The sequence below is a fragment of the Chlorocebus sabaeus genome, chromosome 1, assembly GCF_047675955.1.
Source record: "Chlorocebus sabaeus isolate Y175 chromosome 1, mChlSab1.0.hap1, whole genome shotgun sequence".
In the NCBI taxonomy this organism is placed as follows: Eukaryota; Metazoa; Chordata; class Mammalia; order Primates; family Cercopithecidae; genus Chlorocebus; species Chlorocebus sabaeus.
In genome coordinates, this window is record NC_132904.1 from 104,673,346 (window position 1) to 104,700,282 (window position 26,937).

Here is a 26,937-nt window from a genome sequence, read left to right on the forward strand (position 1 = left end):
AGGAGTTTGAGACCAGCCTGGCCAACATGGTAAACTCCGTCTCTACTAACAATACAAAAAATTAACTAGGTATGGTGGCAGGCGCCTGTAATCCCAGATACTCAGGAGACTGAGGCGGAGAATTGGGTGATCCTGAGAGGTAGAGGCTGCAGTGAGCCGAGACCATGCCACTGCACTCCAGCCTGGGTGACAGGGCAAGACTCCACGTCAAAAATAAATAAAATAAATAAATAAATAAAATATAAGCCAAGCATAGTGGCATATACCTATAATCCCAGCTATTTGGCAGGCTGAGGCAGGAGGGTACCATGAGGTGAGGAGTTCAAGAGCCTGTGTCTAAAAAAGTCTCTTTAAATTAGGTAGGTGTGCTGGCATATGCCTATAGTCCCAGTAGTTCAGTTCAAGGTTGTAGTGAACTATGATCGTGCCACTGCATTATAGCATGGGCGACAGACTGAGATCTTGTCTCAAAACAAACAAACAAACAAACAAAAATCTTAAAATTTAAAATCAATAACCACATTGGGCCAGGCGCGGTGGCTCACGCCTGTAATCCCAGCACTTTGGGAGGCCAAGGCAGGTGGATCACGAGGTCAGGAGATCGAGACCATCCGGGCTAACACGGTGAAACCCTGTTTCTACTAAAAATACAAAAAATTAGCTGGGTGTGGTGGCACGTGCCTCCAGCTACTCGGGAGGCTGAGGCAGGAGAATGGCATGAACCTGAGAGGCGGAGCTTGCAGTGAGCGGAGATCACGCCACTGTACTCCAATCTGGGTGACAGAGCGAGACTCCATCTCAAAAAAAAAAAAAAAAAAAAAATTCAATAACCGCATCATCTACCTTAAGAAACTAGAAAAAGAGCAGAAGGAAATAAGCAGAGTATAAATAAATGAAACAAATAAAAATAGAGAAAAATGAATAAAAACAACAGCTAGTTCTCTGAAAAGGCCAACAACGTTGACAATTCTGTAGCTAGACCAGCCAAAAAAAAAAAGAGAATACTCAAATTATACTAGATCAGAAAAGTAAGAGGGGATATTACTATCAGTATTATAGAAATAAATGGGATAGTGTAAACAGTTGTTATCTCAACAATTTAGAGAATCTAAAAGAAATGGGTAATTCTTAGAAAGACCCTCATCTAGTTTAGATGTTGCTCCTGCTAAATCTCACCTTGAATTGTAATCCCCAATGTTGGAGGTGGAGCCTGGTGGGAGGTGTTTTGGTCACAGGGGCAGATTCCTCATTCCTTGGTGCTATCCTTGAGACAGTGAGTTCTCACAAGACCTGGTCATTTAAAAGTGTGTGACACCTCTTTCTCTCTTGCTCTCACTCTTGCCATGTGAGAGGCCAGCTTCTCCCTTCACCTCCTGCCATGACTGTTAAGCTTCCCAAGGCCTCCAGAAGGCAAGCAGAAGCCAGCACCATGCTTCCTGCAAAACCTAAAGAACTGTGAGCCAATTAAATCTCTTTTCTTTATAAGTTACCCACTCTCAGGTATTTCTTCATAGAAACACAAGAACAGACTAATAGACCCAAACTACGAGGACTCAAGAAACAGAAAATCTGAATAGATCTATAACAAGTAAAGAAATGGAATTTGTAATAAAGAAACTTCTCACAAGGAAAAGCCCAGCTGGGATCAAATGCCCTCACTGGTGAATTCTACAAAACACAGAATGAAACACCAATCCTTTACAAACTCTTTTTGAAATAGTAGGAGAGGACTTCTCAACTCATTCTTTTAGACCAGTATTACCTATACCAAAACCAGAGAAAGACATCACAAAACTACACGCCGATATTTCTTATGAAAGTGGACACAGGGGCCAGGGTCAGTGGCTCATGCCTATAATCCCAGCACTTTGGGAGGCCGAGGCAGGCGGATCACGAGATCAGGAGATCGAGACTATCCTGGCCAACATGGTGAAAACCCATCTCTACTACAAATACAAAAATTAGCTGTGTGTGGTGGGGTGTGCCTGTAATCCCAACTACTTGGGAAGCTGGGACAGGAGAATTGCTTGAACCAGGGAGTCAGAGGTTGCAGTGAGCCGAGATCACGCCACTGCATTCCAGCTTGGCAACAGAGCAAGACTCTGTCTAAAAAAAAAAACACACACACACACAAAGTGAACATAAAAGTCCTCAACAGGGTGGGCACAGTGGCTCTCGCCTGTAACCCCAGCACTGTGGGAGGCCAAGGCAGGAGGACTGCTTGAGCTCGGGAGTTCCAGACCAGCCTGGGCACCATGGCAAAACACCATCTCTACAAAAAATACAAAAGTCAGCTGGGCATGGTGGTATGCACTGTGGTCCCAGCTACTCAGGGGGCTGAAATGGGAGGATCACTTAAGCCTGGGAAGTAAAGGCTGCAGTGAGCCGTGATTGTGCCACTGCACTCCAGAATAGGTGACAGAGTGAGACCCTGTCTCCAGGAAAAAAAAATCCTTAACAAAACACTAGCAATCCAAATCCAGCAACATATGAAAACAGTGATGCACCATGACCAAGTGGGATTTAATGCAGTAATGCAAGGTTGGTTGAATAAAAATAAATCAGTGTAATATACTATATTCACAGCGTAAAACACAAAAGTCACATTATCATGGAAAAAGAGCAACTGAACAAAATCCAACCAATCTGGACAATATAGTGAGACCCCCATCTCTACAAAAAATTAAACATTTAGCTGGGCATGGTGGCACACGCCTATAGTTCCAGTTACTTGGGAGGGTGAGGTAGAAGGATAGTTTTAGCCTGGGAGGCTGAGGCTGCAGTGGACCATAATCATGCCACTGTAGTCCAGCCTGGATGACAGAGTAAGAACCTGTTTCAAAAGCAAAACAAAACAAAACACTACCAAAGAAACCAAAAAAGACAAATTCCAACACCCTTTCATGATAAAAACACTAGAAATAAAAGGAAATTTCCTCAACCTGATAGAGGTATCTTTAAAAAAAAAAAAGGCCAAGTAACATCATCTTCAATGGTTTAAAATTCAAAGCTTTCCCCATAAGATCAGGGAAAAGGTAAGAATGTCTGTTCTTGTCATTTCTATTCAACATTGCATGTATCCTCTAGCCAGGGCAATTAGGAAAAAACTTGAAATAAAAAGCATCCAGGATGGGTGCAGTGGCTCACACTTGTAATTCCAGCAATTTGGGAGGCCAAGGTGGGCAGATCACCTGAGGTCAGGAGTTCCGGACCAGACTGCCCAACATGGTGAAACCCCGTCTCTACTAAAAATATAAAAATTAACCAGCATGGTGTCGCATGCCTGTAATGCCAACTACTCAGGAGGCAGAAGCAGGAGAATTGCTTGAATCTGGGAGGCAGAGGTTGCAGCGAGCTGAGACAGTGCCACTCCACTCCAGCCTGGGCAACAGAGCAAGACTCCATCTCAAAAAAAAAAAAAAAAAAAAAAAAAGGGGGCATCCAGATTGGAAAGGAAAAAGTCAGATTTGCAGATGACATGTCTTATATAGAAAATCCTAGGGAAGTCATAAAAAAAACTATTAGAGTCTGGGCACCATGGCTTGTGCCTATAATCCCAGCACTTTGGGAGGCCAAGGCAGGCAGATTGACTGAGGTCAGGAGTTCAAGACCAGTCTGGCCAACATGGTGAAACCCCGTCTCTACTAAAAATACAAAAAAATGAGTCGGGTATGGTGTCGTCCACCTTAATCCCAGCTACCATGGAGGCTGAGGCAGGGGAATCACTTTAACCAGAGAGGTGGAGGTTGCAATGACCCAAGATGGTGCCACCTCACTCCAGTCTGGGCAACAGAGCGAGACTCTGTTTCAAAAAAGAGAAGAAACCTCCCTAGGCCAGGCATGGTGGCTCATGCCTGTAATCCAGCACTTTGGGAGCCCGAGGCCGGCAAATCACCTGAGGTCAGAAGTTCAAGACCAGCCTGACTAACATGGAGAAACCCTGGCTCTACTAAAAATACAAAATTAGCTGGGCAAGGTGACGCATGCCTGTAATCCCAGCTACTCCGGAGGCCAAGGCAGGAGAATCACTTGAACCCGGGAAGCAGAGGTTGTGGTGAGTCGAGATTAAGCCATTACACTCCAGCCTGGGCAACAAGAGCTAAACTCTGTCTCAAAAACAAAACAAAACAAAACAAAAACTATTAGAGCTAATAAATGACTTCGACAAGGTTGTAGAACACACAATGAATATATAAAAGTCAATCAATCGCAATGAACAACCAAAAATTAAGAGTGCAATGCTAGCTACAATAGCATCAAAAGAAATAAAATACTTAGGAATAAGTTTAACAAAAGTAAAGGACTTACATACTAAAAACTGGAAAACATCAATGGAGGAATGTAAAGATCTACATCCATGCAAAGACCTACTGTGTTCATGGACCGAAAGGTTCAATACTGTTAAAAATTCAACACTCCCAAAATTCACCTATACATTCACCACAATTCCTATAATAATCTCAACTGCCTTTTGTGCAGAAATTGACAAACTGATCCTAAAACTCATAAGGTAATACAAGGGGGCTGGAATAGCCAAAATAATTCTTGAAAATGAAGAAAAAGTTGAAGCACTTACACTTATCAATTTCAAAACTTACTATAAAGCTACAGTAATCAAGATGATATACTGGCATGAGGTTAGACACATAAATTAGTGGAACAAAATAAAAAATCCAGACCTTTCTTTTCTTATTTATCTAGTCAATTCTGAAGCATAGAATCCAAACATTTATGGTCAGTTTATTTTTTTTCACAGACGGAGTCTTACTCTGTCACCCAGGCTGGAGCAGAGTGGCACAATCATAGCTCACTATAATCTTGAACTCCTGGGTTGATCCTCCCACTTCAGCCACCCCAGTAGCTAGGACTAGAGGCATGTACCACCAAACAAATGCCCAGCTAATTACTTATTTATTGGTAGAGATGGGGTGTCTCAGTATGCTGCTCAGGCTGGTCTTGCTCTTCTGGCTTCCAGCAATTCTCCTGCCTTGGCCTCCCAAGCACTGGGATTACAGGGTGAGCCATTACACCTGGCCTGCATTCTTCATAACAGTGTCCATTAATGAATGGACAAACAAAATATGGCATATTCATATAATGAAATATTCAGCTATAAAAAGGAATGAAGTACTAATATCTGCTACAACATGGAATAATGCTGAAAACATTATGCTATGTGAAAGTCAGACACAAAAAGCCAAACGTTCTATTTCATTAACGTGCAATGTCCAGGCAAGGCAAATGTATAGATACAGAAAATAGATTTGTGGTTGGCAGAGGACAGGGGAAGGGGGAATTGGAAGTGACTTAACAGTATAAGGATTCTCTCTGGAGTGATGGAAATATTGAAATAAGTGGTGATATCTGCACATTATGAATCCACAAATATCCTGGATTTTTATACCCTGAAAACCAACCAATTTTATATTTTGTAGTATGTGCATTGTTATCTCGATGAAAAAAATACGATTCCAATTCTTTCTTTTAGTTGGAGTCCTGCTCTTGTCACCCACGCTGGAGCACAATGGTACGATCCTGGCTCACTGCAACCTCTGCCTCCCAGGTTCAAGAGATTCTCCTGCCTCAGCCTCCCAAGTAGCTGGGATTACAGACGCCTGCCACCATGCCTGGCTAATTTTTATATTTTTAGTAGAGACAGGGTTTTGCCATGTTGGCCAGGCTGGTCTGGAACTCCTGACCTTAGGTGATTTGTCTGCCTAGGCCTCCCAAAGTGCTGGGATTACACGCGTGAACCACTGCACCCGGCCTATGATTCCAAATTTTTAACGTATCGTATGAGGTTCTACTTGCTTCATACCCTACTTCCCTCTTCAGCCTATGTTTTGCCATTCATTGCTTCCAGCCAAACTGGTCTTTCAGTCCCACAGATATACCATTGATTGTATTTCAAGGCCCCTGTATATTCTATTTCCTTTGCTTGGGCAGCTAATCTTTTCTCAGCCTAGCTATCTTCAACTCATTCTTCACAGTTTAGTAAAATTACTCCCTATTCCCCACTACTAAATATTCCCTTACAGGTATTACTTAATATTTATAAGTATTCCCTTACACTTTCCTTTGAAGTACACTTATCTCAGTGCTAGCATAATTGTCAGTAAGTATTTGTTAGCTACTAAAACTGTAAGTGGGAACTAAATGATAGGAACGTATGTGCACATAGAGGGAAGAACGCACACTGGGGCCTACTGGATGGTGAAGGGTGGGAGGCAGAGGATCAGGAAAAATAACTAATGGGTTCTAGGCTTAACACCTGGGTGATGAAATAATACGCACAACAAACCCCTATGACACAAGTTTACCTATATAACAAACCTGCACATGTACCCCTGAACTTAAAAGATAAAAAAAGAAATTATTTCTAAGATCTCTTCCAACTTTATAAGGTTCTACTCTCTTCACCTGGAACTGTATCGTTAACCGGGTCCAACAGGTGAAAAAACTAATAAGATGGCCTATGAAGTCATTCTACACCAAGGTTTTAAAAAGGAAAGGGCAAGAATATGGTCACCTCATTACAGGCAACACCCTAGCCGTGATTTGGAAATCAACTCACCACTCTCTACTTGTAGTGGATGAATTTGTTTTCCAACCTCTTGCTAATAAGAAGAAACAAACAAATATACACATCAAAACCCGACGGCATTATGTTTTGGAGAAAACATTTGGATATCTGAAGAAAGCTTTATCTCAGATAACATGACTTCAATCTTTCTATCATTGAACATCAAACCACAGATGTGCAATTAATTAGATCAAAGATACACTGCAACGTTTTCTTCCCTTTTTGTGAAAACTACAGCTGGTTGAAAAGTAATTTTTATGATGGCTGGCTTTCTGACAATTATAGTATTTGGAATAGGTGAGTTAGCTGTTACTAGCTTTTTGTAAACACAAAAATTTAAAACATCTATGAACTATTAGAATCACCTTGAAATTAGGACAGTTGGAGCTTTTTCCTCATATGCTTCAAGATTTAAATTGAAGATCTCAAATATACTTCCCTTTCGTGGTGGAGTTTCAAGTACTTATCACCCTAGATGCATTCAGTCACTTGGGGACTTCTGATAGATGGTGGTATTAAAATATACTATATAGATTTGCAGTAGATTTATATCTACCTTAAAGTAGATTTGCTGTCCCCTAGACCATGCATTCTCAAAAGGAGTGATACTGCTCTAAGAGGGTGAAAATTGGTTCTGGGACAGGGAGCAATGAAGAAAATCTCCCTCCCTCTTTTTATGCATAAATCACAGATATACACGATATATAAACATATACAATATATTCATGACACTAAAACATTAAAATTTCATGTGGCGAGGAGGGTCAGGGAAAAAAAAAAGCCTAAGAAGGTTCCTTAAAGCTGTGTAATGAAATAAAGGTTGAGACACAATGCCCTAGACAGAATACAGCGATACACTTAACTTTTTTCAGAAAAATACTGTCATTTGTGCTAGCGTAACCTGGAAAGGAATCATCACAGATAATTCATGGCATTTCATAAAACATTATACCTCTGTATAGCACACACGAGACGAGACTGTTAAAGGATAGATTACTTCTATAATAAGTTTTTAAGTTATAATGCATCTCAAAATAGTAACATCTAGGATACATTATCTTTTGCTCTTAAAAATATACTCAACTTTGGCAATCTTTAGTTCTCATTTTAGATTAGACTTGATGTATTCTGGTTTAGCTGTGTCCCAAAAGTTCCAAAATAATGTAGTACATAGTTGACTACTCTCATGTTCATTGATCATCATATACCAAGTCCTCAAATACCATCATTTTGTTCAGTGTTTTTGTTATATTGCTGATGAGAAAAAAAAATCAATTTCTGGCCGAGGACACTGTTATATATGGAGTTTACACATTTTCCCCATGCCTGTATGGGTTTTCTCCAGGTACACCAGTTTCTTCCCACACTCCCAAAGAAGTGTACGTTGTTAACTGGTGTGTCTAAATTATTACAGTGTGAGCATGAGTGAATGTATGTGGGTGTGGGAGTGCTCCCTTCAACAGAATGACATCCTGTCCAGGGTTAGTTCCTGTCTTGCACCCTAAGCTGCCGGGAAAGGCTCTAGCTACCTGCAACCTTGAACTGGACTAATTGGGTAAGTAATTATCTTGTTTTTATTAATCCTTCTTAAATGTATGTACAGCTTACATTTATTTCAATGTTTAATATTAGAAGTGTTTTGGACTCTATTTACAAGCGTGGTGATATTTTTGTGACCAAAAATATGCTGAAGAAATTCTTGTATGTATCAGTTAGCCTATGGTAAAATTAGTTAGATTATATATTTTGCTTAAAGCTGCAGTTTTCAAGATCCTATTGAACCTATTAAACCTATTAAATTAGGCCTTACTATATATATATATGATTAGTATCTGCCTACAAAATGTTTATTTATCATCATTAAGTATCTGACTATAACCAATTCTCAGTCAGGTAACGGGAAATTTTAGGCACAAATTAATTCTAAATCTCAGATGTCAGATGAATGAAAATCCAAACATGATGAAAATACAGGCCTGGCACAGTGGCTCATGGCTGTAATCCCAGCATTTGGGAGGCCAAGGCGAGCGGATCACCTGAAGTCAGGAGTTCCAGACCAGCCTGGCCAACATGGTGAAACCTCATCTCTACTAAAAATACAAAAATTAGCTGGGCGTGGTGGCAAGCGCCTGTAATCCCAGCTACTTGGGAGGCTGAGGCAGGAGAATTACTTGAACCTGGGAGGCAGAGGTCGCAGTGAGCCGAGATCTCGCTGCTGAACTCCAGCCTGGATGACAAGAGTGAAACTCCACCTCAATAAATAAATTAATAAAACAGAAAGTACAAACTAGGCACTAATCATCTCTTATCAGTATAATACAAATGGTTATTCTATAACTAATATTAGTTATTACCGTTTTTTCCTTTTATTCCTAAAAACAACTTAATAAAATAAATGTATTTTTTTGTGTAAACTTACTGACAAAGGTGCCTGAATAGGTAAGAAAGCATGCCTGAGTTTCTTTCTTAACATAATACTATCTTCAGCCTACTTTTATTATAAGTGGAGGTGGTAATGAGTAACTAAATAAATTGAAGGGGAAACACAACTGAAAAAGAGAAGAAAGGATAAAATCCTAACTATATGAAGAGTATTTTTTCTTCCTACTTGTAGAGAGGGAAAGATAAAAAGAGAGGTTTAAAGCAAGCAAGAGATAGTAAAGCACGCTATGTGAAAACATCTCCTTCCCATATTCTACTATTTCTCTAGAAAGATTAGTAATTTAACGTCCTTTAAGCATGCAAATAATTCTTAGGAAGCCTTATCTTATGATACCTTATATTACTAGATCCACAAATAACAGGGACAAGGTTTCTGTCTATAAAGTTACAACTTACTTGGAGATAGAAGATATATACACAAATAACTGTGATGCAAAGCAAAAATGGTAAGAAAATAGAGCTGATTTACTTCATGAGAAGGGAGGGGCTAGAGAAACCACTACTAAGCTTGGAAATTATGTGACGTTTGAAGGTGCAGACGAGTTCTGAAGGATGGCTGGGAATCCCAAAGAAGCTGACAGAAAGCATATATGCAAGCGTATTTGGGGAACATGTCCAGTTTGGATGCAACACAAAGTTTATGAAGGGGAAGAGTTGGAGATACAACAGAAAAGACACAACGGGTAAGGATCATGAAAAGTTTTAGACAGCAAGGAGTACATATATTATTCAATAAACAAAGGGGAGTGTCATAATCACAGCCATACTTTTGCAAATATTTTATTAAATATCTATGTTTTGGTGATATAAAGGTGAATAGAACCAGCAGCTCTTGACCTGTTAGGGGTGTGTCAGTTCTGGTCCTGTTTGACTTCAAATATGTTCTTGACTCTTCTGTTGCTCTCTACTCTATGACATAAAGCTTGACTCTATATAGGCAATGCTCCCCAAGCTCTTCTGTCAGCCTGCTACTGACTGGGCTCAGTAAATAGGAAGCACTGGTGGGAGGCTGGAGGGCAGAAGGAAGAAGCCACATTTTCCCCCCATTCCCTTTCTGCCTCAGTAGTCTCCTCTATGACTACCACCCCCTCATCAGGCAAGTCTTCCATGTTCCACACAGTCAACTCAGCCTCTTGGTTGCTTCCTCTCTCCTTATCATTAGCATAGTGGTTTCCTACTGTCACTAACCACTGAGATGCCTTAGTTGTAAGCTGCTGGGCGTCTTAGTTTTTCTCTCACCAGTGTAACCAATTCTCTCATTAAATCTTTCCATGTTAAATACTCAGAGTGGTTTCTGTTTTTTTTAATGCCTACTGTCTCACACAGAAGGTAACAAATCTATTTAAGAAAACTTTTACAGATGATAGTTTTGGGGACTCCCAGAACTCCTGAAGCTTGTCCATTCATCCATGACTAAGACTACTAATTAAACAAAAAAGCAAGTTTCAAATTGGGAAGATGAAAAAGTTGCAGAAACTGGTAGTGATGGTTGTAGAACAATGTCAATACAGTTAACACTACTGATCTGTACACTAAAAACAACAACAACAAACTCATTGTTTTGGGCTTTAAGAACTATACATTTTAAAATGGTGAATTTTGTTATGTATATTTTATCAAAAAAAGTAAACACACAGCTACAATAAAACATGATAAGGTTGTAACAGAAGTACAATGCTGTGGCAACATTTAAGAAAGTACTAACTGTACTTGCTGAATGAAGTTTCAGAGATCAGGTGTGACCTGAACCTTGAATGCAAATGTACTGGGAAGACAAAGAGAAGTAGAATACATATAAGAATATCCAAAGAAACTTCAATTCGTTTGGCATGTCTGTAGCATAAAGCAGATGTTAAGAAGTTGAGATCAAGCTGGAGAGGTAAGTAGGATCAGTTCCACAGATCACCTTGAATAAATGGATAAAAACTGAACTGATGGCCCAGAGGCAATAAACAACACTTTGATGTATTCTGGCCCATACATTTTGTAAAATCCCAACAAGGCAACAAGGGCTACTTAAGTGGAGTAGTGAGATGCAAGTCAGAGTGCAGTATCCTGAAGGATAAAAAGTAGGTGAAGAACAGCAACTAATAGAATTCTTTGTTCTTTGAATACATTTGACTTGTGAAAGGGTGACACAGAACATTAGACAGAACGTCCTGTTTAACTTGTGTCTAATGTCTACTGGGGTCCAGAAAAGTGTTGTGTGTGTGTGTGTGTGTGTTTAAGAGTAAAAAAAAAGCCTAATTATCTGAACACTAAGGGGAGAAAACTTACTTCTCTATGTTCAGCAATTGGCACTGTGTTTGGAACACATTAAGCACCCAAAGATTTGCTGGAAAAAACATTACGAAGGGGCCAATAACAAGAGGAGCTGAAGATGGGGAGGGGGTACTGATAGAAGAATCATGAGTAAATAATAAACCTGATATGAGAAAGATATACACGATATATATATATTTAAGATGTATAATGATAAATAACAAAAGTAAGAGCATTAGGCATGGGGAGGCTTTTTTTTTGTATTGTATACTCCTGCACATTTGAAATTTTTAGTAAGAACAGAATTATCTCAACTTTCAGAATAAAAGGTATAGTGTGAACGCTTCAGGGAGATTTGTGACAGCATTAAATAAAATGAATTGCAAGGACAACTATCTGGGAAGCCATGACAGAAGTCCAAAAGAGAAGTAATGGCAGGCACATTGCAGGACTGGTGGCAGTGAAAATGGAAAGTGAATGACAAAGATTTTTAAGGTAAGAAAACCATGGCTGGCGTTTTTTGTCCATTAAATGAAAAGCAGGAAGTCAGCAGAGTAGCCGGTTTATGGAGAAAGAATACTCACAAATTGATGTGAATTATTTCAATTAGAAAATGATACTGCTTTCTTAGGACTTTCTTAACTAGGGATGATTCTGCCCTCCAGGGGACATACTAGCAACACCTACAGACATTTTCGCTAATCACAACTGGGTAAGGGCAGGGTGGGGAATGGGTGTCCTACTGTAATCTAGTGAATAGAAGCCAGGAATGCTGCTAAACATCCTACAATGTTTGAGCACAGGATAGCTCCCCACAATAAAGAATTATGAGGCCCAAAATGTTAACAGTACTGAGGCTGAGAAATCATGTTTAAGACTACAGTTACCGAAACTCAACTAGATTACCAAACTGCCAAAACTCAGAATTCTTAAGCAAAAGATTAACCAGATATTAACAAAACATTAGTTTAAACTTGTCTTTAGTTTCTTCAAAAATGGATGGTGGAACCATTTCCGTTTAACGTTTCCTGCAAAATGTGCTTATCAAGAGCCCTGCGCAAATAACATTTTTGTGGACAGCGCTGGGCATTTAAAAGAGGCACAAGACAAATGGGTTTTCCGAATAAAAAAATAATAGTAGTAATGGCTGCGAATACTACGGGAGGTTTCATCACAGATGCTTGCCATTTACTTTTAAGGACGTCGCATACGACGTCTGTAAATCACTGGCTCGGGTTTTGAGCTTTACGTGACTCTCGTCCCCTGTAGTACAATCCTCTTTATTCTTTCAGGGGACAAACAACAAAACCCGTGTCTCACACAGACAATACACCCTGACAGACAAGTGACCCACAAACCACCCCTCTTCAAATGAAGGTAAAACTAGGGCTAGAAAACGTTCAACTAATTTAAGGCAATTAACCCTCTAAAATTTTTTGCTGATCAAAGGTATAGGAATTTCTGTTTTAAAACATGCAAGTGGCATTTCACACCTCTACACTGGACGACGTATTGCGTGGAGGATGGAGAAGGAAGATCACCCTTACTCCCAAATTCGTAGTTATAAGGGCGGGTAATTAAAAGGGCGCCAGGAAGGTCTCCCTACAAAGATGGGGGGCCGGGGAAGTCCCTCTTTGCCCTATTTTGGTCCCAGCAATGAACCACGGAAAGTGCGTCCAAGGTTAAAGCACACGCAACCCGTCCGTCATGCAGACAAACGCCCTTTCAGGGGTCCTAATTAACTGTGGAGGCCTGACTTTCCCTCCGAATCCGGCCCCAGGTGTTCCACCTCGAGCTTCCCCTCGGCCTTCCCCTCGCCACGCAGCCTCTGAAGAGAGAAGCATCTACATACAAAGAGGCTTAAACTGCCTAGAACCTCCGAGGGACGAAGAATCACCGCCAGTCTCAACTCGTAAGCTGGGAGGCAAAACCCCAAAGCTTCCCCACCCAGAGAAAACCTTTGGCCTCAAAGGTCCTTGTGTCCGGCATAGCCGGGTCCAATAACCCTCCTTCCCGCGCCCGCGCTTACCCAATACAAGCCGGGCTACGTCCGAGGGTAACAACATGATCAAATCCGCAGCAGGAACCACAATAAGGAACAAGACTCAGGTTAAAGCAAACACAGCGACAGCTCCTGCGCCGCATCTCCCGGTTCCACTGGCGGTACTGAACCCGCGGCAATTTGTCCCGCCTCTTTCGCTTTACGCCAGCCAATCGCTTCTGCCAGAGAAAGAAAGGCGCCGAAATGAAACCCGCCTCCGTTTGCCTTTGGAACTGTCGTCACTTCCGTCCTCTGACTTGGAGGGGCGGGGATGAGGAGGGTGAGGAGGGTGGGTGAAGACCCCGAGCCCCAGCCGAAGGGCGAACGGCAAACGCTAGGTCGCTGGCCATTGGTGGACAGGGCGCAGGCGCATTTGCTCCGACGGGCCGGATGTTTTGGGGGAGTGTTTTGAGCGCGGAGACCGCGTGATGCTTGGCGCGCATGGGCACACCGTGCTCTGCCGCCGCTCGTCCCTGCTTTTTCTTCCAGAGGTGGGCGCTGTGCAGTCACGCTGGGTTTGAACCGGAAGCGGGATTAGGTACCTGCGTGGCTAACGGAGAAAAGAAGCCGTCGCCGCGGGAGGAGGCGAAAAGAGTCGGGATCTGCGCTGCAGCCATCGCCGTGGATGATACCACTTTGACCTTCCGAGTACAACGGTAGGGGTGCAGAGGCAACGCAGAGGCTCCTGCGTTGGAAAATTCAGTCGCATGCGATCCAGTTTGTCCTCTCCCCAGACCCCCAATCTCATGCACCCCTCCAGAGCGGCCCTTGACTCCTCTCCTCACTCCATCTTTCCCGGCCTCTCTTCGGGTTCCTAGCGGACTTGGCCAATAACCTCATCCTTTTAAACGCCCTGAATTGAACCCTCCCTCCTGCTCATCCTCTTTTCGTGTCACCTTAGGGTTCAGATTTAACTACGCGACTTGACTAGTCATCTTTTGATCTCTCTCTCGTATTTAGTACTTTTAGTCAGCGAGCATTGATTGATATTTCAACTTCAGCCTCGCGGTTAAGAGCTTGGGCTCTGGAAGCATACGGCTGGAGTTGGAATTCTGACTGTCACTCGTGTGACCTCGCTCTACTGTCTTGTGAAGATAAGTGAGATAATCTTGACCTGCGGTGAGCACTCGTGAGCGTTAGCTACTGTTGTTACCAGGTACAGATAAGTAGAAAGACAACTACAGTAGATGATAATGTATGTGATAGGGGAGTACTCTGATGGTAGAGGAGTGACTTTGGTTCTCTGCAAACTCAGCCTGAGACTATCAATTCAGTTTGTGGTGAGACCTCGCAGTGTTACTTTGGCAGATGGTAGAAGCCTTCCAGATGGAAGGAAAAATGCGTGTAAAGGCACAAAGTGTAGAAGGACCCTGAAGCTCCAGAGTGAGGTCTGGTATTGAATGAAATGTATTTTGTGGGTTTTCAACTGCTGAAGTCGTAAGAATGGATGAGACCAAGAAAACAAAGCTGTTCTTTGAGGTATGGGCGGAAGAAGAGCTATCAGGAGACTTTCGAAACAGTCATAAAGGAAGAGAATATGATCATTGCTAACATTTGCTGTGTTTCAGGCACTGTAAGCATGTATATGGGTCCTTACAGGAACTCATAGAGGTAGGTACTAGTATTGTTTTTCCTTTTCTCATTGAGAAACTGAGGTTTGAAGAGATTAGTGAACTTGCTCTAGATTATACGGTTTGTAAGTGGCTGAACCAGGATTTGAACTAATACAATCTGACTACAGAGGCCACACTTCTTAGCACTAGAAAAGAATGACATGCCAAGGGCAGAGTTATTTCTAGGAAGATGGGATATAAGCGTCATTGACAAGTTCTGCAAAGGGGTCAACTTGGTTGAGATCTAAAAAGGAACATTGAATTCGTCAATTCAGAGGCTCGTAGGAAGTAGGAAATCTGTATCTTTTCATTTGAACCTTGAGTGGAACCTAGATATTCTGGATTAATGTATAAATGAAGTTCATCTTTATGTGGTGACACTCATACTGTAGTTGATTACCTAATAGTTCCTCTGCCTTCTTTCAGTTCTGCCAACATACTGTGTGCTTTTACGATGTAGAACGCTTTGGCTGTGTTAGTTTCCTTCCCTGAAGTGTTGGTCCTCTAGCCCTTTTTTGGTTTGGCACCAGTTAGTTCAGATCTTGGCTTTATTGCAAACTCCTCTGAGATATGTTCCCTGACAATTTATCTAAAATGATCCTCTCTACAGTTATTTTCTATCACTGTATTTTTGTTTCCTCAGAGGCGTACATCACAATTTGGAATTATGCATTGATTTATCAGTTTACTTGTTTACTGTTACTCTGCTGCCCAGATATGACTCCATGAGGGTAGGATTTGTATCTGTTTAGTTCATTATTTGTCTAGCTATACGTAGTAAATATTGTTTGCATCTATCAGTGAATGAACATCTTCTGTTTATGTAGATAATACTGAACTGTTTTGTTTTCTTAAAGTAATCATTAAGAAACTGAAGGTAAGAAAAACAAGTTCAAAGAAGTCACACCATGGGGAAAAAAAAAAGTCAAGTTTAGGGCTGCCTCTTCCGGGAAGTGTCAAATCTTTAGTATATTTAGGAATAAAGGTGCCAGCCCTTATGGTTCTTTGGATATTGCTAAGGTATTTTCGTTGGTTACATTACCAGCTTCATTTTCCTTATTGACTGAAGAGGGCTTTAAACTGAAATTGAATAATCCCAGCACTTTGGGAGGTCGAGACGGGCGGATCACGAGGTCAGGAGATAGAGACCATCCTGGCTAACATGGTGAAACCCCGTCTCTACTAAAAAAATACAAAAAACTAGCCGGGCGAGGTGGCGGGCGCCTGTAGTCCCAGCTACTCGGGAGGCTGAGGCGGGAGAATGGCGTAAACCCGGGAGGTGGAGCTTGCAGTGAGCTGAGATCCGGCCACTGCACTCCAGCCCGGGTGACAGAGCGAGACTCTGTCTCAAAAAAAAAAAAAAAGAAAGAAATTGAAGAAGTAAGAAAATTCCTAGATAAAACCATAAGGAATAGAAAAACAAAAATGATAATACTTGTCCACAGGAAGTATATAATCAAATGAAAAGGACTCAAATAACAATCTGTAATCTATAGCAGAGTAAAGTGGAGGTTGTCATAGTGTTGAGGGATGGGGAAGGTCAGAAGAACCACCAGTGAATACAAAAGGAGACGAGAATCAGAGCCGTCTGCTAATAAAATGGGTAGTCAGCTCTTTTATTTTTTTTGAAACGGTTTTTCTCTGTTGCCCAGGCTGAGTGCAATTGTGTGATCTCAGCTAACTGCAACTTCTGCCTTTTGGGTTCAAGTGAGTCTCTTGCCTCAGTCTCCCCAATGGCTAGGATTACAGGCACGTGCTACCACACCTGGCTAATTTTTGTATTTTTCGTAGAGACGGAGTTTCACCATGTTGGCCAGGCTGGCTGATCTTGAACTTCTGACCTCGTGAAATGCTCACCTCGGCCTCCCAGAATGCTGGGATTACGGGCATGAGCCACTGCGCCAGGCCTGGGTAGTCAGCTCTTAATGAGAATATTCAAAGACAGGGCATTCATTTTGTAGGAGACATTCCTTCCTTTATAGGAAGATTGGACCTGTTTTCTTAGTTCCTCCCAATTTTGAGATTTTGTGAGATTGAATCAGGACAGAAAAACATACCTGATCTTGAAAGATTAAGTAGAATTTAGATGGATGGATAGAAGAAGGACTTTACCTTTTTACATCTTAAGTTTTAAATATGTGTAGGTATAATATACATAAATATATGTATTTTTTCTGTTTACAGACATTCATAGTCTAGTAAAAAAACTTCTTTGTATCATAAAGGTTTAGATCAGAACTAGTAAAACAGAATGCTGTTTCTTTTTTCTTTTCTATTTTAGGTTCTGGGGGTAGATGTGCGGGTTTGTTGCATGGGTAAATTGCATGTTTTTGAGGCTTGGTGTACGAATGATCCTGTCACTCAGGTAGTGAGCATAGTACCTGATAAGTAGCGCTTCAAGCCATACCTCCCTCTCTCTCCGTCCTTCAAACAGTCCCCAGTGTCAGTTTTTCCCATTTTTGTGTCCATGTTGAAATACTGTTCTTATTAGATTATTTTGAAGGACATCAAAAGAGAGTTTGATTATATCAGAAGCCCCCAAAAGAAGAGAGCTACTACAGTGGAATCAAGACATAGTAAAATATAGTTGATTCTTGACATTTGCAAAGGATACCACCATAGTATAGAATTTCCTTTTAAAACAGAAATATTTTACTCCTGTCGTTATGTGTTAAATAAGAGCCTTAATTACCAGTCGAGATGGAAGTGGTAGGCAAAGCTTACTAGCTCTGATAGCCTCCTACTTATCAGTTCCAAAGCATGTTTTAAGCCTTTGGCTCAGCAAAATGACACATCTCTCCATATGAACAAGAGTGCTTTTTTCTTTTTTTTTTTTCTTTGAGACGTAGTGTTGCTCTGTCACCAGGCTGGAGTGCAGTGGTGCGATCTCTGCTCACTGCAACCTCCGCCTCCCGGGTTCAAGTGATTATTCTGCCTCAGCCTCCTGAGTAGCTGGGACTACAAGCATGCACCACCATGCCCAGCCAAGAGTGCTTTTAAATAATTCATTGTCAATGTTAAATTCTTGAGTATTCATTTCCTTATTTGCCTGGCTGTTTTCTATTTATCTTTCATGTCTGAATTTAAATGTCATGTTTCTTTGGTCTCAGAGTAATAAAAAGTAAATATACTTCCCCAGTCTCCCACCCCAATGGAGCCTTCCTCTGTCGCCCAGGCTGGAGTACTGTGGCTCGATCTTTGCTCACTGAAAGCTCTGCCTCCAGAGTTCGAGCGATTCTCCTGCCTCAACCTCCTGAGTAGCTGGGATAACAGGCGCGTGACAACAAGCCCGGCTAATTTTTGTATTTTTAGTAGAGACAGGGTTTCAACATGTTGGCCAGGCTGGTCGAACTCCTGACCTTGTGATCCTCCCACCTTGGCCTCCCAAAGTGCTGGGATTACAGGCATGAGCCACCGCACCCAGTGTAAATTATACTTTTATTTTAATTCTGCTACCACTGCAAGCAAGGCAAACATTTTTGTGTTACAGCATTGCTTATATAGATTTTAAGAAAATCTCATTTTAAATATGGAAATGTTAAGAAAAATTATTGTGCCTTTGATGAGTATATGCTTCTAATTGTACGGTTAAATCTGTAAATATTGCAGTATAAAATAATTATATATACACATTTTTTCACACCTCTCTCTGTATATATGCATATATATACATATACATATATATACCTATATTTTTTTTTGCAGACAGTGATGTGTATTCTGAAATTGTGAACTATGAGTCTAGCACTTAATGATCTGCTTATTTGCTGCCGTCAACTAGAACATGATAGAGCTACAGAACGAAAGGTAGTAAATTACTTAAATTCAATTTTTCCTTGAAATAAGTGTGATTAGTAACCCATTATTACTTCCTTTTTATTTTCAGAAAGAAGTTGAGAAATTTAAGCGCCTGATTCGAGATCCTGAAACAATTATACATCTAGATCGGCATTCAGATTCCAAACAAGGAAAATATTTGAATTGGGATGCTGTTTTTAGGTATTCTATTCAAATTTATTTTACTGTCTTCGTTTTTCTCTTTCATATTTATTTCTGTTGTGATATTATTTTTGTGTGTCTTAACATTTGTCTTTGTTTCCTATATATTATTATGCCTTGCATATGAATTTGGCATTTAATATTTATCCAAAACATAATTTTTAAAGCTTGTTCATATAGAAACTTAAAAATTATAAATTATTTCTTCAATAAAATGTTTTAGACATATCTCACTCAAAATTGAGAGAGAATTTCTCTCATTTTAATTAGTTCACAAGACTTCAGATTAGAGAAAAAAATTATAATAAATGTTTGGATATTACTTTCACACCTTTAAATATTGCTCTGATTATAAGTAAATGCCACGTGTTAAATTGTAATAAAACAAGTAAAAGGAAGATTGGAATACTTGTATATGAATTTGGTTAAAAACAGAGAAAATCTCAAACAATGAAAAAACACAACTGATTGCTGGACTGCAATCAGTTAAACCTAACAGGGTTGATGCATTTTTACATTAAGACATCATTTTCAACCATGAAATCCATTTATAACTAGAAACAGATTGTAAGAATTAGGAAAGATGAATAAAGTATTTTAAATACTGAAAGTATTAAATAAACTAGAAATAACATTTGTTGTCACGAGGAAGTATGTATTTAGTTGTCCTTCAGTGTTTACGACAGATTCTGTTTTGTTTTTAGCTCCTATTTGGTATTAGATTGACTGTTGCAGATTTGAATGCATATAAAATGAAACATACATGCTCTTTTTCCTCTGGCTTTCTAGTTTATTTTAAATACAACAAATATAACCTGAAGATGAATACTATTTTGTATAAGCTGATCTGGTAGGTCAAATATGTACCTGGCACTCCTGGCTAGTTATGAGTATATTCTAGGCAGGCTTCATTTAATGGCTAGCAACATTACCAACTGCCTAAGAAAGAGGTAGATCCAGTACAGAATAACAGAAGGAGTTGAGAGAGGATTGAGAGGGTCCTTACTAGCACTGTGAGCTTTTAATGATAAATTTAGAAAGCAGGCAGTAAAGCAGTAGAAAGTCATAAAGATTAAGGGCTTTGCAAACCAGACATTAAATTGGTCTTATAGGTGTTAGGCCTTGAAAGAGAGATTTAATTGTTTTATTTGTTTTATTCAGCTGGTATACTATCTAAAAAAGGTAGTTTAAAAGTTGCTCTTTGTGATGGCATGAATAGCTTTTGAAATTATTATAATTTAAGGATTCAATGAGTTTCTGAAATTGTATTTTGTTTTCTTGAAGATTTTTACAGAAATATATTCAGAAAGAAACAGAATGTCTGAGAATAGCAAAACCAAATGTATCAGCCTCAACACAAGCCTCCAGGCAGAAAAAGATGCAGGAAATCAGTAGTTTGGTCAAATACTTCATCAAATGTGCAAACAGAAGTAAGTGATGTTATAAATTATAAATAAATGGCCTAACAGATTACTGTTGCATGAGTTTTCTTTTCAGATCATTTTAAGGACTTAACTGTTGCATAAGTTTGTTCTAAATATAATAAGATTAAAAATTGAATGCAAGTACATATAATGATTTTTATTTTTATTAAAAGGTTTTTTTTTAAGGCTAGTCAAGTGAAACAGTGGGAGTGGAGAACTAACAAAGAAATCTGTAACTGGTTGTGATCAATTAGTTGTAAAGACCACTGCACTCAAGCTAGCCTGATTTTTAATATTACTGGTTCAAATATTTGGGGAAATTTATTCAAGCATAGAATGACAGAAATCTGAGGATTGAAGGGATTTATTTATTTAAGAGAGAGGGCATCACTCTGTTACCCAGGCTGGAGTGCAATGGTGTGATGATAGCTCACTGCAGGCTCAAGTTTCTCAGTTCCTAAGTGATCCTCCTGTCTTGGCCTCCTTGTAGCTAGGACTACAGATGTGCATCACCATGCCAGGCTAATTTTTTTTTTTTTAGTTGATGTTATTTCACTGTTTTGCCCAGGCTGATCTTGAACTCCTGACCTCAAGCAGTCCTCCCCCTGCTCAGCCTCCCTAGTTGTTGGTATTGCAGATGTGAGCTGTCATGCCCAGTGAAGGGATTAAAAATTACTGTTTTAACTACCCAGTCTTGGATGCCCTCTATACGTCCCTAGCCTTTAGGCAGAAGTGCAGTCTTAATGATTGAATATACTTTCAAGGCTTTCTTTTCCATCTTTGAATAGTATTAAGAGTATTAAAAACTGGCCGGATACAGTGGCTCACTCCTGTAATCCCAGCACTTTGGGAGGCCAAGACAGGCAGATCACCTGAGGTCAGGAGATCGAGACCAGCCTGACCAACATGGCGAAACCCCGTCTCTACTAAAAATACAAAAATTAACTGGGCATGGTGGCGCATGCCTGTAATTCCAGCTACTTGGGAGGCTGAGGCACTAGAATTGCTTGAACCCGGGAGGCAGAGGTTGCAGTGAGCTGAGATTACGCCACTATATTCCATCCTGGGCAACAGAGCGAGACTCACAAAAAAAAAAGTATTAAAAACCTGTCTTTTGTTACTGTTTCTCCCTTCTGAGAGTATATCAAAAACTCCTGTTTATTTTTTTAGTGTGACATCCTTAGAGATGTTTGAAGGTAGCCACAGTATTTCCTGAGTCCTCATCTCTAAAGTTCATAAACTCACTGTCTTTAGCTCATGTGACCTAGGTTTTATGCCAGTCTCCTCTGAATATTCTTCAGTTTAATTATCTGTCTTGAAGCGTGGGCCTCTACGTACAGGGAAGAGGCCAGAAAAACAAACAAAAAGTGTGGGACTCATTTTTTTTAATACAAGATCTTGCTCTGTAGCCCAGGCTGGAGTGCTGTGGTGTGATCTTGGCTCACTGCAATCCCCGTCTCCCAGGCTCAGGTGATCCTCCTGCCTCAGCCTCCCAAGTAGCTGGGACTATAGGCACGGGCCACCATGTCTGGCTAATTTTTGTATTTTTAGTAGAGACAGGGTTTCACTGTGTTGGCCAGGCTGGTCTCAAACTCCTGACCTCAAGTGATTTTCCCACCTTGGCCTCCTGAAATGCTGGGATTATAGGCGTGAGCCATTGCACCTGGCCAGGACTCAATCTTTTAGGTATATTCTGATTAGTACAGAGAGAAGCAAGTCTTGCTTATCTTTCATTCTGTACTTTTACTGATTCATTCTAAGATCATGTGAGCTTCCTTGGCTGTCAGAACCAACACTTAATTGACATTGTACTTACTATGATTTGAGGAAAAAAACAACCACAAAAAAGATTTTTTTTCTCCTCATGAGCCAGATAGTTCCCATCTTTAACTTGTACAATTAATATTGTGAAGAGTTGATTTTTTGGAACAAAAATGCAGGATCCTGGTAAGCTTTTGTAAGGAAATGGACTTTATATATACTGAAAAGCCAGAGGCAGAAATGTGTGTTCAGGGACTCCTGGGCTCTTCATAGATAAGGATGTTGTTTTGTGATACCAACTCTTAGGAATCAGGAGGGTGGGGCACGGTTGCTCACACCTGTAATCCCGGCACTTTGGGAAGCTGAGGCAGGCGGATTACCTGAGGTCAGGAGTTCGAGACCAGCCTGGCCAATATAGCGAAACTCCATGTCTACTAAAAATACAAAAAATAGCTGGGTGTGGTGGTGGGTGCCTGTAATCCCAGCTACTTGGGAGGCTGAGGCAGGAGAATTGCTTGAACCCAGGAGGTGGAGGTTGCAGTGAGCTGAGATCGTGCCATTGCACTCCAGCCTGGGCAACAAGAGCAAAACTGTCTCAAAAAAAAAAAAAAACCAGGAGAGCGTCCAAATTGGTAAATATTTAGTACAAGTCTGCAGATTATTAGTGAATGATATTTCAGAATAGTGGTATGAGACTTGAGTCCAAAGTATAATTGTTTAGTCAATTTTCCACCTCCTCTGAGATGCCAGCTTGTGTGGATAACTTCAACGCCTTGTCAGAGACTCCAGCAGAGACAAAGGAAAACTACACCGCAATATTCTGCACCCACTTTGCTCTGTGTGGTAACTTTGTATCCAGTAAAATATTGTATTTGCTAGTAACGCTGGGATGTAGTAGGTACTTACTGAAAGAGTGAATGTGAGAGAAAGATAACACGTCAATTTTGTAACCCACCAGAAAAGTTTGCAGCGTGTACAGTAGTTTTGCCTTGCAGTGAACAAACCTTTTAATTGCAAAATTAACAAAGGAGTTTACATTTGAAAATGCATCAGCATGTTGTTTATAAGAAAGAGATGGTGAAATTATCAATGCAGGTCATTTAAGTAGTTGAAAATGTGTGTTTTTATTTACAGCTTCCTTTTCTTTCAAATTTGACTTTGTAACTTAAACCTTTTTAATCTTGGGGAAAAACCAGGGAGTTACTATTCCCTCACCCCACCTCAGTTTTTGTTGTTGTTTTTTTCCAAAAAATTGGAGGGTTGATGGAAATTTAACATATGTCTAGACTTTGGCACTCTTGCTTAGTATTGGTATCCAAGGTATGATGAAAGAAATAGAGATTAGAAAAAAAGAAGTAAAAGGCAGCTGAGAAGAAACAAGTAAGCAAATACTATGATTTCTCTCCTTCTTTTTTTTTTTTTTTTGAGACAGAGTCTTGCTTTGTTGCCCAGGCTGGAGTGCAGTGGTGCAATCTCGGCTCTCTGCAGCTCCTTCCTCCTGGGCGCAAGCGATTCTCCTGCGTCAGCCTCTAGAGTAGCTGGGACTATAGGCACACACTGCCAGGCCCAGGTAATTTTTGTACTTTTAGTAGAGGTGAGGGTTTCGCCATGTTGGCCAAGGTGGTCTCAAACTCCTGGCCTCAAGTGATCTGCCTGCCTCTGCCTCCCAAAATGCTGGGATTATAGGTGTGAGCCACCACACCCAGCCTGTTGTTCATTTCTTTTCTTATTTTTTTTTTTGAGACAGAGTTTTGCTCTTGTTGCTCAGGCTAGAGTGCAATGGCACCATCTCAGATCACTGCAACCTCCGCCTCCTGGACTCAAGCGATTCTCCCGCCTCAGCCTCCCAAGTAGCTGGGATTACAGGCATGCCCCACCATGCCCAGCTAATTTTGTAGTTTTAGTAGAGATGGGGTTTCACCATGTTGGTCAGGCTTGTCTCGAACTCCTGACCTCAAGTGATCCACCCACCTTGTTGTCCCAAGAGGATGCTGGGATTATCGGCGTGAGCCACTGTGCCTAGCCTGTTCATTTCTTTATGTTAGCATTTGTCTGCTTTTGTACAAAGCTTAAATAGAGTCTAGATAATGTAAAACTCAGCTGTGAAAAATGTTAAGTTCCCTAAGATTCCTGAAAGTCTCTGCAGGTAGGCTGGGCACAGTGGCTCATGCCTCTACTCCTAGTACTTTGTGAGGCCGAGGCAAGCAGATTGCTTGAGCACAGGATTTTGAGACCAACCTAGGTAACATGGTGAGACCTCGTCTCTACAAAAACACAAAAATTAGCCAGGTGTGGTGGTGACCACCTATAGTCCCAGCTTCTTAGGAGGCTTACGGGAGAAGATCGCTTGAGCCCAGGAGGCAGTGGTTGCAGTGAGCCAAGATCATGCTACCGCACTCCAACCTGGGTGACAGAGTGAGATCCTGTGTCCAAAAAAAGAAAAAACAGTCTCTGCAGGCAACTTAGTTGTACTCTTAAGAAAGATTTGATCCCAGAAATTTGAGACTAACCTGGGCAACATAGGGAGACCCCATCTCTACAAAAACTAAAAAAATTATCTGGGTGCAGTGGTGCTTGCCTGTAGTGTGGGTGGATCCCTTAAGTCCAGGAGGTCAAGGCTGCAGTGAGTCATGATGGGGCCACTGCACTCCAGCATGGGTGCCAGAGCGAGACTCTGTCTCAAAAACAAGCAAAACAATGAAAAAATGTCAACATATTACTTGAAATACTTCTCATATTTAGTAGGGGAGGGAGACATGTTGGGATAAAGGACACAGAAAAATAAGATTTTATTATAATATTAATTTCTGTAGTTATTCAACACAAATTAATTTTTATTGAGCATTTGCTATTAGGGCAGTCACTGGGCTTTTATGTCAGAATATAGAGATTAATTCCTTTCCTTAAGGATCTAATAATGCAATGGATGTTTCAGATTAGAAAAATGTTACAAGGACTATAAGAGAGATGCACAGGGTACTAGAAAGAAGGATCACATGGTTGTGCATTTCATAACTGGACAGTGCCTAAAATTATGAAATGAGCCATAAGTGAAGATGGTTGCAGTTATATCACTGTATATTTATTTACCATAGTCTGATACTTGTGAATATAACTAGTTTCATCATATGAAAACCCTAATCCAGAATATATTCATATTTACATGAGTTGTGCTCTGCTCATAGTTATAGCAATAAATATATTCAATGTTAAGATTGTCAGTATTGAAAAATGGCATTTCTGCTGTGACATAAATATAATTTACTGAAAATGAGAATTATTTTTAAATGTAATTTTGTTACCTTCAAGAATATGTGTCTAGTAACGCTGAGTTTTCAGAATCTCTAATAAGTAAATAATATGCTGTTAAAAATGACAACGGGGGTCAGGCACAGTAGCTCATACCTATAGTCTCAGCACTTTGGGAGGCCAAGACAGGAGAATCCCTTGAGCTCAGAGTTCAAGACCAGCCTGGGGAGCATTGTGAGAGATTCTGTCTCTGTGAAAAATTTGTGAAATTAGCTGGGCATGGTGGCACAACATCGATAGTCCCAGGTACTCAGGAGGCTGAGGTGGGAGGATCCCTTGAGCCTGAGAGGTTGTGGCTGCTGTTGGGTGTGACCATGCCACTGCACACCAGCCTGGGTGATAGAGCGAGACCCTGTCTTTAAAAAAAAAAAATTACAACCTGAGGTATTTGTATGCCATAAATGCTATTATAGGACTTAGAACTAATTTTGCTTTCCAAAGTAAATATTCTCCTTGTAATCTTACGTTATTCTAATAAATTCATTCTTCATAAAGAGTGCCAAAAACCTTGGGATCATTTTTGGTCTAACACCAGAAATTGTGAATTATTAAGGTTTTAGTTGTTTAAGAATGATTGCTTTTCAAGGTCGGCAGATCACTTGAGGTCAGTAGTTCAAGACCAGCCTGGCCAACATGGTGAAACCCCGTCTCTACTAAAAATGCAAAAATTAGCTGAGCGTGGTGGTACACGCCTGTAGTCTCAGCTACTTGGGAGGCTAGGGTGGGAGAATCACTTCAACCCGGGAGGTGGAGACTGCAGTGCACTGAGATTGTGCCATTGCGATAGACCAAGATTCCATCTCAAAGAAAAAAGATTGTTTTTGCTATATATTCCTATAAAAGAGGCATTGGCAAACTTACTGTGTAAAGAGGCCAGATAGTAAATGTTCTTGACTTTATAGGCCATGTAGTAGTCATCTCTGTCTTAGTTACAAAAGGAGCCATAGACAATAAGTAAACAAATGGATGTGACTACGTTCCAATGAAATGTTATTTGCAAAAACAGCCAACTGGCTGAATTTTGCTTGGGGCCATAATTTGCCAATTTCTTCTCTGCAGAAGAAGGTTAGTTAATAGTAATTTCCCAAATGGAATTATTTAAATAGTTGCCATTCCAAGTGTCTTTTATTTTTGTTTAAATTTATGTTTTTCTTTATTTGTTTATTTTTAAATAGGAGCACCTAGGCTAAAATGTCAAGAACTCTTGAATTATATCATGGATACAGTGAAAGATTCATCTAGTGGTGCTGTTTACGGAGCTGATTATAGCAACATACTACTCAAAGACATTCTTTCTGTGAGAAAATACTGGTGTGAAATATCTCAGCAACAGTGGTTAGGTATGTTTTGAAGGTTGTTATTTGTGAATTTTTCCTCATGAAATGAAACCTCACCAAAGAAAGCACTTCATCTATATCTGTCTGTATCCCCCAAGTGACCTGACAGTTTAACAGTACTTCAGTAAAATTGTGTGGTTATCGAACCTGACCCTTAATTTTTATT

At 40.4% G+C, this 26,937-nt stretch overlaps 2 protein-coding genes across 3 annotated transcripts in view; one reads left to right on the forward strand and one right to left on the reverse strand.

Moving 5' to 3' along the window:
* NPAT (nuclear protein, coactivator of histone transcription) overlaps positions 1-13,516 on the reverse strand; it is a 66,777-nt gene extending 53,261 nt beyond the window's left edge. The window contains exon 1 of one of the 2 annotated variants that reach the window (XM_038005251.2): positions 13,317-13,516. In XM_038005251.2, the coding sequence (XP_037861179.2) occupies positions 13,317-13,353 (37 nt within the window). In that variant the 5' untranslated portion in view covers positions 13,354-13,516. The remainder of the gene's footprint in view (positions 1-13,316) is intronic. The other variant, XM_008020754.3, reaches the window with a different exon arrangement.
* A 251-nt stretch (positions 13,517-13,767) lies between these two features.
* ATM (ATM serine/threonine kinase) overlaps positions 13,768-26,937 on the forward strand; it is a 131,810-nt gene continuing 118,640 nt past the window's right edge. Inside the window, exons 1-5 of the mRNA XM_008020751.3 lie at positions 13,768-13,984; positions 18,647-18,748; positions 18,828-18,940; positions 20,225-20,370; positions 26,610-26,774. Coding sequence (XP_008018942.3) covers positions 18,677-18,748; positions 18,828-18,940; positions 20,225-20,370; positions 26,610-26,774 — 496 coding nt within the window. The 5' untranslated portion in view covers positions 13,768-13,984; positions 18,647-18,676. The remainder of the gene's footprint in view (positions 13,985-18,646; positions 18,749-18,827; positions 18,941-20,224; positions 20,371-26,609; positions 26,775-26,937) is intronic.